This window comes from Podarcis raffonei, chromosome 12 (genome assembly GCF_027172205.1).
Source record: "Podarcis raffonei isolate rPodRaf1 chromosome 12, rPodRaf1.pri, whole genome shotgun sequence".
Classification (NCBI taxonomy): domain Eukaryota; kingdom Metazoa; phylum Chordata; class Lepidosauria; order Squamata; family Lacertidae; genus Podarcis; species Podarcis raffonei.
In genome coordinates, this window is record NC_070613.1 from 35,029,055 (window position 1) to 35,040,869 (window position 11,815).

Sequence of the window (11,815 nt, forward strand, 5' to 3'; positions counted from 1 at the left end):
GTTGATGTATAGTCTTATTTCTATATTACTGTTCAGGGCTCTTAATGTGAACTTAGTCACATGTGATCTTTGGATGAAGGGTGGCATATAAAGTTAATAAAGAAATAAGTAAGAACCACCCTACTGCCTTGGCATAAAAGGCTCATCTAGTAGGCAATAGCCACTGTGGGAATCCTAAGTAGTCGCATGGGCGTAGCCAGGATTTATGTTGGGGTGGCAGGCTTTAATTTAGTGGGGCAGAACCTCAGTTACTTAGTATTTTTTATTGATTTACTTGATTTGGGGGCGGCACCAAACCCCCTTGGCTACAGCCATGACTAGTTGCTTTCCAAAAGTCCATAGCTGCCGCACAAAGCAAATAGCCTTTGCGTGCTTTTGCTCCCCAAGAACTTAAGCGTCCCCTGAACCTGGAAAGTCACCATCAGGAGGAGAGTTACGGGTGAGGGTGGAGGAATAAAACAAAAAGACACCTGTTCATGTGTATTTCCTGGCTAACCCTGCAGCATTTGGGGACTGACAGTGCACTATGACGTACAGTGCTTGCCAAATTTCTGTCATACACAGACTCTTGGCTCATCTGACGATGTCGGCTCCACGAAAGCTGACGGGTTTTGCCATCATTTATCGCGGCGCTCCCGTGCTGCCTGCGGTCTTAACCCGCCGCCGCTTCCTCGTAGGAGAAGAAACCCCCACCGAATTCAACAGCCCCCGTTGCTGAGCAGACCTGGGCAGGAGGACTGCGCTGCCGCACGTCGTCTCCTCTGAAAAGTCACGCCATAGTTTGGAAGAGCGAGGAAACGGCGCTTCGAAGCCTCGCCGCGGCTCCTCAACGGCCGCTCCCAACGGCTCTGCGCGCGCCGAAGCGGTTTGTTGTTTTTTCGTTTCCACCAACGGCCACCGGGCTGCTGACGTCTTAGGAAAGAGCCGTTCGGAGAGCGCTCGCGCTCGCCCAGCGAGGCTGCCTGCCGACGCCCGCGCGTCATCAACACGAGCCCTGAAGGCAGAGCCTCCCGTCGTGCGTAAGGCAGCGGCGGCGGCGGCGGTTTTTCATATTGCTTTCGAGGAGTTCGCGGGAGCTGCCGCCGGGGAAGCTCCGCCATGGCGCGCAACTCCGGCCAGGTCTGCCACTACTTCTTGCAGGGCCACTGCCGCTTCGGCGACAACTGCTGGAACGAGCACCCGCGCCAACACGCCGGCAGAGCCAACGCGGGTAAGAAAGGGAGGCTGTCCCGTTCCGCCTCTCCGCCGGCGGCTTCTCTCCGTCCCCTCGCGCCGGCCGACCTGCTGCCCTCCAGATGGGCGCCGGCTAGGGCTGCCCCCTCTATACGGGCAACATGCGGGGTGGGGCGGTTGGAGGGGGGCCGAATTTTTTTTCATCTGGTGCTGAAGTGACTTCAGAGTAATCCGTTTCACTCTATGGTATCCAAGGCCGGATTTAGTTTTGATGAGGCCCTAAGGTCCTGAAGGTAATGGGGCCCCTTATATGCCCAGCTGTCCTTTGTCAACAACAAACTGTCGCTGTTTTTTGTGTTGAATATATGCTGTATGGTAATTTATGGGCCTAATAGGTATTTAAAGCCATTTGCACATAACAAAATATGTATTTTATCAAAGTAATGGTTGAATTGAAATACAATTAAGAAGTATATTAATAGTGAAATAATTATTAAGCTCTAACTTAAAATGATTTTTTATTCATAACAAACCTAATAATGCAAACACATTGGCATTTGGCAATAACAAAAGTTCCTTTAGAAACACAATTTATGAAGACTCATAATCTAGTCACTAGAAACTTGCTATAACATGAAATAATAACAGCAAACCAGTGATATTTTAGGAAGCAAGTGGGGCACATTACTTACATCATAGGAGCCTACACAACATACAATACTGCTGCTGTATGTAGGTTTTATTTTGTTTGTTAATTTTGGAAATGTACATCCAGGTTTTTTCCCCTTCAAATTTTTTGGGGGCCACAAGAGAGTGGGGTTGTAAGTTATAGCTTGTTTAGCTTACATGTAAATCTGGCACTGATGGTATCCTAACAGGATGGGCCCTCTGGAATTTGCCATGTGTGCACACACACAAATTTGTAAATGTGCATGGCTACCCAGAGCTTAGCTATAGGACCTTTCCAACACATGCATGTGGAGAAGATCCCTAACTTGGCAGAGGGGTTGAGAGAAAGAAAGGAGACCTAAAATACAGGACAAAACTGTATCAATACAAGATGTAGTATTTTACATTGAAATATGGGACAATCCTGGACAGGTGGCAACCCTAGCGTTGGCTAGGGCTGATGGGAGCTGTAGTCCAGAACATCAGGAGGGCACTGGGTTGGCGAAGGGTGGCTTGGAAGCGAGGGAAGAGAAGCAGCCAATGCCGCTCTCTCTCCCTGGTGTGGCTGACCCAGTGGGCTGAGCTGAGAGTGGTGTTGCCGGGATCATATTGTTTGTGGCTCTCTTGCATTCCCCGGCCACTGCCACCATCCTCCGGAAAAAAAACAGGGCACATCTAGACCAGCCTTTTCACAACCTTGGGTCCCTGGATGTTCTTGGACTACAACTCCCATCATTCCTAGCCAGCATGGCTAGTGATCAGGGATGATGGGAGTTGTAGTTCAAAAACATATGGGGGGGGGACACCAGAAGTTGAGAAAGGCTGGTTTAGACTAACAAGACAATCCTAACCTTAGCTAGGTAGCAGTGGGCGTAATGTAGCCTTGCTCTGTGCCAGGTCACCCTGGAGCAGGTGTAGCAATTGGTCCAATGCCTTGCCTCCCCACCCCTCAGGATACTAGATTTTGAGACTTTCTGCAGGCTGTCACAGGTGAAAATTCAACAGGCAGCAGGAGTAGTGAAGCTGGTGTCTCTCATAACTCTTACTTAACACATCTCTTTCTTTCCCAACTGAAGGTTCCGGTCGAAGAGTAGCATGGAGTGGACATAATCAGAGATACAGTAACCCTGTACAGACATCCAGTTTTTCCAAGTCAACCAGCTGGCACAACAGAGATTCTGGCTTTTCACAGAATAGATATGCTGCATTAAATTCCAATGAAAATGTTGGTAATAGTGGCATTGTAGATGAGGAAGATAAACTTCTGTAAGTAGCAATTTCCTATCTCTCAAGTTTTAATAGACTTTAAATAAATTTTATTGAATGGTTAATTAAAAAACAAACCTGAACCCTATGGCTGCAGTCATGTACACAATTGTTAATATCCCAGTGAGGTAAATAGGAGTTAAGAAGAATTAACTGTGTACAGAATGCCTGCTTGTGACATTTTCTTCATAGTGGCCTTTGCTCATAAAAGTTCATAATATTAAGAGCCAGTTTGGGCATAATTAGCCTGAATGGGCTATTGGCTCCAGCACTTTGATCCTGTTTAAAGCAAATCCTGCTGTGTCTGAAGTGGTAGACCATGGCTTAATGATGCTTTAGTTAACATTCATTCAGAGTTTCCTGATTCAGATGTAATGGGAACTGGTTTCCTTTAAACAAGATCAAACTGCCAAAGCTGGCACTCAAGGAGAGGGAGGAGGGAGGAGCATGTGAGTCTGACACTTGGTCCTGTCTTCATAAACTGCATTTGGGAATGAAAAAGGGAAAAGACTAGCCTAAGATTCCTATCCTATTAACAGAGAAGAATTGTTTCTTTTCATATAACTTCAATCTTGTTGATGTTTCATTGGTGTAGCTAATTTTTGTTCTGACAGCTATTAAAAAAATGTGACTTGGTACAAATATGTTTCAGATTGGTTTAATATTGGCTCTGATGCAGCTCTTGCTTCTTAGTTGTGTAAAACTAGAGGCTCTAGATGGGGATGTGCATTGCCATCTGCATCAGACTGGATTGGCATCTGTGCTCCCAAATGATACAGATGTGGATTTCTCACACTGAATCACTTAACAATTTATTTATTTTATTCAGTTGTGATTTTCCCTGCTTATTCAAGTACTTCCTGTTTATATTTGATCTTGCACCCACTCTTTCCACTTGTTTTCTTTGAATTTTAGAAACTGAAAAAGAGTATTGTAGCAAGCCACTTATAAAACATACTGTTTCGTCTTATCACAATAAACCTTTGATTTGGCTCTGTATTTTTTTAAAAAACACATTGAATCTAGCTTTAAGTAGGTCTTCACTGCCTATCTTCGGTTTCATTTGGCTTTTGACTTTTGTATGTCATTTATTCAGTGAAATTATAACGAAAGACATGGAGAGTTGGGAATCTTCAGGACAATGGATGTTTTCCACCTATTCACCTATGAAAGAAAAGCCGAATATATCAGGTAGAAACTTTCCTAATCCTCTTAATTACCCACACATGCTTAGGTTTATTTCTCACTTGAAAACTGTTATTGGATCCCAAAGAATGAGAAGTGTGCTTATATAAGTGAACAAAAGGTGTCTGTCTTTTATCTTTCTTTTTGTTTTAACGAGGCTTTGGTATGGACAATGCTTCTAAAATTTCTATTCATTCTAGTATTTATTTAACTAGCCCAAAATGGGAGTTTTTGCAAGACCAGAATCTAACTACTTTATCAGGTGGGCAATTTATAATAATGTGACTTGCTAACTTGGCCTCCTTGTATTATTTAACCCAGCTTTATCTGTTGCTGACTGTCATAGCAGCTATAGAGAGCCAGTGTGGTGTAGTGGTTAAGAGCGGTAGTCTTGTAATCTGGGGAACCGGGTTCGCGTCTCCGCTCCTCCACATGCAGCTGCTGGGTGACCTTGGGCTAGTCACACTTCTGTGAAGTCTCTCAGCCCCACTCACCTCACAGAGTGTTTGTTGTGGGGGAGGAAGGGAAAGGAGAATGTTAGCCGCTTTGAGACTCCTTAAAGGGAGTGAAAGGCGGGATATCAAATCCAAACTCTTCTTCTTCTTCTTCTATAGGCTCCATGAGAGAAAGAAGAGTTCTGAAACCATTTTTTCCTTTATGATTTTAGTAGTGTGTAGTTGGGGTATGTACAGTATATGTGTCATTGGCAATAGAGAAGGATTAAAATCTACCAGTGGGCTGTTTGGTCTTTTGCTGTCCCTGATTCTTCATTGCTAATATTACTGCTCCTGGACAGTGTTTCCTTTCCCAGCACTCAGCCAGGCTCGAAAAGTGAGGCCAGCTTTGGGAAGGACGGACGTAGGAGGCACCTGAAAAGGAGAATTGAGAGGCTCAGAAGGGGCTAAACCAGGCATAGGCAAACTCGGCCCTCCAGATGTTTTGGGACTACAACTCCCATCATCCCTAGCTAACAGGACCAGTGGCCAGGGATGATGGGAGTTGTAGTCCCAAAACACCTGGAGGGCCAAGTTTGCCTATGCCTGGGCTAAACACTTACAAGTTCTCCCTACCATGCATTGCTTGTTACCTAAATAAATGTAGACTTGAAACTGCATTTCTTCACACGATGTCTTGAATGGATAAATGATTAATTTGCAAGCTGGCATAAGCTCTAAATTAAGAAAGTACAAGGTAGCACAGATCACAGAATATGTTACATACCATGTATTGAAGTAACTTCTGGAGTTTTTGAAGTATCATGCTTTTGAAATAAGACCCCAATGCATGGTGAAAGCTATTAATTGATTCTCTGGTGCCATTGTCATTTGCTTTTATTCTTGGCCAGTGTCTCTTGTCAACAAACATGAGAGTTGTTGGGGGATGCATTTACTATGATTTCATAGCTGGGGATAAGAGTCGTATTATCTGTCTTTCCAGGTTTTGACTGTTCCTCTTCCTGCAGGGTTTCCAGACTTCTTGCCAGAAGAGTTGCGTCTTGAATATTATAATAGCAGAGCAAACAACAATGTACAAAATTATGTGAGTCTCTACATATTAATAATAAATAACAAGATGAAAGATACATAAAATTATTAAAAGATTATCCAAAAAGAACTCCCTTAACGAGAATCAAGTCTTTTTGTCTTAAGGCAGTCTTTAAACGAATCTTCCCCCCCCCCCCAATTATTTTTTTTATAATTCCAGTAGCATTTTAAAGACCAACTAAGTATAAGCTTTCTAGGTATGAGCTTTTGTGTGTATACACACTTCTTCAGATACTCTGAAGCAGAGGTTGCTCCAACCTTATAACTGTTGATGACTGTTAATGATGGCAGTTGGTTCCACAGGGAAGGGCAAGGGATTTTTAAAGGGATAGATGACCAAAATTAGCTTTAGCATGTATAATGGGACATGAATCCAATATCTCTATTCAGACCAGGTCTCTCCATAGTTTTTAGTTTGGTGATGAGTTGTAACTCAACAACTTCTCTTTAAAGTGTATTTCTAAAATTCTTTTGCAATAAGACAGCTACTTTAAGATCTTGCATAGAATGTCCTGGGAGACTGAAGTGTTCTCCTATTGGTTTCTCTGTTTTATGATTCCTGATGTCAGATTTATGTCCATTTATCCTTTAACGTAAGGTTTGTTCTGTTTGTCCAATATAGAGAGCTGAAGGGCACTGTTGGCATTTGATAGCATATATAATGTTGGAAGACGAACAATTAAATAGGCCTGGGATGGTATGTTTGATGTTATTGGGGCCTTTAATGATGTTGCCCGGGTGTATGTGGCAGCAAAGTTGGCATCTAGATTTATTGCAGGCTCTTGTGCCAGTGTCCATGTTAAGTCTGGTTGTTGTATTATTGTGTGTGAGGACTTGTTTAAGATTGTGTGGCTTTCTGTAGGCGATGAAAGATTTTCCTCTCAGAGCTTGGGAAAGAGAGCTGTCATTATCTAAGAAAGGTTGTAAATCTCTGATGATGCGTTGAACTGTTTTAACTTGAGAGCTGTATGTGATTACTAGTGGTGTAATATTGTTTAGTGTAAATGGCGGTGATTTGGAATTAAGACCACCGCCCCCAAATTATATACATTTGAATTGTGGGGTAGTAATGACATTCTTCTGGTTCTGAATGTGCCAACACATTTTAATCACAGCTGCTCAGAAATTCTATTCCTTCTTGGTTTGATTGGCAGGGTCCTAACACAGTCTAATCTCCCTTTTTTCCCAGATCAATTCAGTCCAGCAGTTAGCAAGCCAGTGGAGAAGTCGGTTGCTTGAGCTGAAGAATATAAATGCATCTACTAAAGCGGCATTGGTGAGTGTAATAGAGAAAATGAAAAGGTCTTAATTAAAATTTTAAATTTATTTTGCAAGGTTTGTAAATCTTTCAGTCATGTTTCGCGAAGCAGTTCACAATAATAAAATCAGATTTGTTGATAGAAGATACTGTCTCTACAATAAACATCCACCGTAAGGGGTATTATTCGTTGGCATTGTTCAGCTTCTGGGTCTGCTTCCTTGAAAGATGGTGATGGCCAAGCAGGTTCAAGAAGGCAGAAAAATAGGTTGCTAAGAGGGCAGGTGTTCTTTAGAGTGTGTGTGTGTGTGTTTTGGAGAACTGATGCTTTGCTCTCAGAAGTAGCAGCAGCCGGAGACCATCCATGGAGGAGGTAACCTCTTACACAGCAGCTGGAATTCCTCCTCCTCTTGAGGAAGCCGGCCTTGGACTGGCAGAGGGAAGCCTGTTCCACCCTGACCCCTGCTGGCTGACCAGTTGAGAACTCATCTGGGCTCAGTTTACCACAGGAGTGGGAAGTATATCAAGACCTGGGCTGACCAGGGTGGGGGTGCCCCTTTGTGGGGAGCTGCTTCAGAGGGAATCAAGGGCAAGGAGCAGGCTTGTAGTTGGTGGGAACCTCTGGATCCTATGCTGTTGCTTGAGGCTCGGGTGGCCTCAGCAGCACAGAGTGCCTTCCATCAGCTTTGGCTGACAGCCCAGCTGCGCCCCTATCTGGACACGAGTAGCCTAACCTCTGTTGTCAATGCTCTGATAACCTCCAGATTAGATTACTGCAGTGTGTTATATATAAATATGGCTGCCTCTGATGACAGTACAGAAACTTCAGCAGTTGCAGAATTCAGAGGCCAGGTTGCTCACTGGCGCAAGATGGTTTAAGCTAGGCATAGGCAACCTTCGGCCCTCCAGATGTTTTGGACTACAATTCCCATCCCTGACCACTGGTCCTGTTATCTAGGGATCATGGGAGTTGTAGGCCAAAACATCTGGAGGGCCAAAGGTTGCCTATGCCTGGTTTAAGCATATTACATAGATCCTGGCCTGACTGTGCTGGCTGCCAATCAGTTTCCAGGCCCAGTTCAAAGTGCTGGATTTGACCGAAAAGCCTTAAATGGCTCAGGACCACAATACCTCAAGGACCATGTCTCCCTGCATGAATGGACCCAGACCCTGTGATCATCCTCTGAGGCCTTTGTGTGCCTCCCGCCACAAGAGGTCTGGAGGGTAGCAATACAAAAACGGGCCTTTTCTGCGGTGGCTCCCCACTTGTGGAATGCTCTCCCCAAGGAGGTTTGCCTGGCCTCTTCATTACATTTCTTTAGGCACCAGGCAAAAACCTTTCTCTGTAACCAGGCTTTTGGCTGATTAAACAATCTGTGGCCTTTTAAATGTGTTTGTGGGAGGGGGATTATTGGTTTGGGGTTTTTTATGATGCATTTTTTGTTCTCATTTTGTACTTTTCTGTTGTGAACCACTGTGATCTTCGGATGAAGGGTGGCATTCAAAATAAGCAAATAAATAGATCCATCTCCCCAGTTCAACAGGTATTCTGCTGATGATTATCCAAATAGAGATCTATTCATTTACCTGTGGCCTTCCAGGTGTTGCTGGACTTCAGCTCCTCTCAGCATCAGCTAATATGGCCAGGAGTTGGGGATGGTGGGAGGAGTTGTCCAGCAACATCTGGCGGACCTTAGATTCCCCATCCCTGCTGTAGATCCACACCACAAATAAAGTGAAATCATAGTGATGGTAATGTAAGTTGGCTTATTCTATGTCAAATATTTGTTCACTTCTAACTATGCATTTTATATTGAATTGGAAGCAATAGTACCTTTTTTCTTTGTAACATGTAGAACTACTTCTCATTGTTTTAAGATATCTGAGTTTAAGAACACGGCTAGTCAGCCACCACCTGCATTTGGGTTTGGAGGACAGCAGGCATCGGCTTTTGGATCATCAGGTAGGGATTTGTTTTGGCTGGTGGTGGGTTGAGGTTTGCATATTCTTAGTTCCGATAGTCCTGGGATTACTATCGTTTCTTTGACCTTACTATTGCAAACTATTGCTTTTCTTTGGGTGACAATTGCAGCCTTTCCTGTGGATAATAAATCTGCTCAAGCCTTCTCCTTCAAACCAGCTTCTGAACTTGGCAGCATCTCCTCTGGAAGCACACCTGCGTTTGGGAGCCTCACAAGCAGCCAGGGCACCGCATCTTCCACCACTGCGCCCCATGCCGTCAGCTTTGGAGATCAACCTGCTTCATCGGCATCTTCCTTTTCATTTAAAATGGCTACAACCACTCCAGGTGGGTTTGGAGCTTCTGGTTTTTCAGGGTTTGGCAAACCTTTTCCAGCAAGTTCTCCGGAGACTGCACCTGCATCGGTGTTTGGGACAGCGGCCATTACCCCTGCTTTGAATCCCGGATTTGGCAAATCTTTTCCTGCCAGCTCCTCAGACTCCACATCTGCTTCGGTGTTTGGAACAGCTGCTGCTTCCGCTTCTTTGAATTCGGGGAACACACTGTTTGGGCAGCCGGCAAGTCTCTTTGGGGGTAATGCAACATTGCCCCCTTCCACAACCCCTCCCAGCACCACCTCTGCAAAGTTATTTACCTCAGAGTCGGAACTGTCTGCTGAAGAACTGGAGCAATTTAAGGCGAAGAAATTCACACTCGGAAAAATTCCTTCCAAGCCACCACCAGCAACACTTCTAAATCTGTAACGTGGCCTGAGGTTGTTCTTACTATCTTTCCCTGTGTGTGCGAATATCAGAGACACTTTGATTTAATCCTTCGGAAGTTAAATTCATCTATGGCTCACCATATTGTTTCAGAGAAGTTACATTTGTTTCTAGAAATGTGTGATCTATTTGACTTGTTGGCTCCAGAATGAATATTTAACTTGAGAGTATTGCATAGCAAAATGTAGCTTTGCAATGAACTTGAAAATGTAGGAAACCCAAGCTGCTCTTTTCTTTGGTGGAATTGGCTTCCATACTTTATGGCAATGAAATGTTGTGCTAATGATCTAAAAGGTACCGTATTTTTCCCTCTATAGGATGCACCTTGTTTTAGAGGGGGAGAACAAGAAAATAAAATTTTCCCCCTCTCTGTGCAGCACCCCTTCAGCAAAGCGGCAGGAGAAACGGAACCCCTTCCATTTCTCCTCTCACTTCACTGAAGAGGCGCTGCGCAGCTCTCCCTCTCCCACATTGCCTTCGCCTTCAGTGAAGGTAACCCGAAGCCTCCGGAGCATAGCGGGAGTTTCCGCTGTGCTCCGGAGGCTTCGCGTTCCTTGCGCTGAAGCCAAGAGAGTCTTGCTCTCCAGGCTCCAGGCTTCAGTAAAAGCAACCCGAAGCCTCCGGAGCGCAGCGGGAGCGCTCCCACTGCACTTCTGAGGCTTCGCATTGCTATCGCTGAAGCCAAGGATCCTGCATTCACTCCATAAGACGCACACACATTTCCCCTTAATTTTTGGAGGGGAAAATGTGCGTCTTATAGAGCGAAAAATACGGTACCTTAAAGTCCCCAAATCATACCTTTTGGACACACCAGCTATTCCCCAGCTATACCAAAGTTATAGAACCCACAACTCCTCCCTGCTCTTCTGTTGCTATAATCTGGCCTCAACAGCTTCAGTACCACAGTAGTCCTCAGCCTTAGTTTTTCTAGCTATAATTGGTTGATTTAAATGAGCACATCTATCTGCTGTGATTTGGCGCTGGGACCAGTTGTTAGCACAGTGCTCTGCCTTACTGTAATTCTGAGTATATCCTCTTAGCACCTAGTCTACTAAAGCCTTCCTCTGTGACTGTTTTAGCACAACACAGGAAGCAAACAATAGCATAAACTAGCTATCCTCCCTGATAGCAGTTGGGCTTACCCTCATTTTCTGTGAGGTATAAGGACTCCAGATTCATGCAAATACTTTAGTTTTATTTTATTTTATGCGTACTGCAAGTGTGTGCCTTTGTTTGGTCATTCTGATGCCCCAGACAACAAAAACCACCTCATCAGCTAAATTTTGGTACAGAAATCAGTACTGAATTTGATTATGACACTGAATTGTTTTTGTTTCAATTTTACTTGTGTTTAATGATGGTTTTAATTTTAATGTCTGCCGCCCTGGGACCTTTTTGGTGAAGGATGGATTACAAATATCTAAAACAACTAAATGAATTGCTAGTCATTGACAATGGTAAAGATTAAGCCCCACGCTATCTCCTATCTGTGCACACAACCGCTTTTGCACTTAGAACTTCATACGAGAGACTCGTCGTCAAGCAGATCAATTTGAGCTTCGGATCCCTGCTTCGCTTCGCACATGGTGCCCCACCTCTTACCTTTTCACCCAGCGTCAATAGCTGAGCTGTGTGCAAAAGCTGCCAAAATCATGGGCATAACCAGCCACCCTACTTTGCCTGCCCATGTGAATGTAAATAATGCGTAGTTGCAAAGGGTCAGTAACTTTCGCATGAAGGGAAAACATTATGTAAACCAATGATTTTTTAAAAAGAGAGTGAGAGCAGGACTTTTATTTCCATGCATTAATTTTGTACTGAAAATGAAAATTTAATTGATAGCTATCCAGCTGGTTTAGAGACCCTTTAATATAAATGCATGACCCCATAGTAAAGGTAAATAGGTAAAGGACCCCTGGATGGTTAAGTCCAAAGGCAACTATGGGGTTGTGGCGCTCATCTCGCTTTCAGGCCGAGA

General features: G+C 44.2%; 1 protein-coding gene across 1 annotated transcript; it reads left to right on the forward strand.

Moving 5' to 3' along the window:
- The first annotated feature begins 1,098 nt into the window (after window positions 1-1,098).
- NUP42 (nucleoporin 42) lies at window positions 1,099-9,921 on the forward strand. Its single transcript, XM_053359745.1, has 7 exons — window positions 1,099-1,210; window positions 2,919-3,108; window positions 4,205-4,299; window positions 5,756-5,832; window positions 7,027-7,113; window positions 8,974-9,058; window positions 9,188-9,921. The coding sequence occupies exons 1-7, from the start codon at window positions 1,099-1,101 to the stop codon at window positions 9,817-9,819; spliced, it is 1,278 nt and encodes a 425-aa protein (XP_053215720.1). The 3' UTR covers window positions 9,820-9,921.
- Window positions 9,922-11,815: the final 1,894 nt, after the last annotated feature.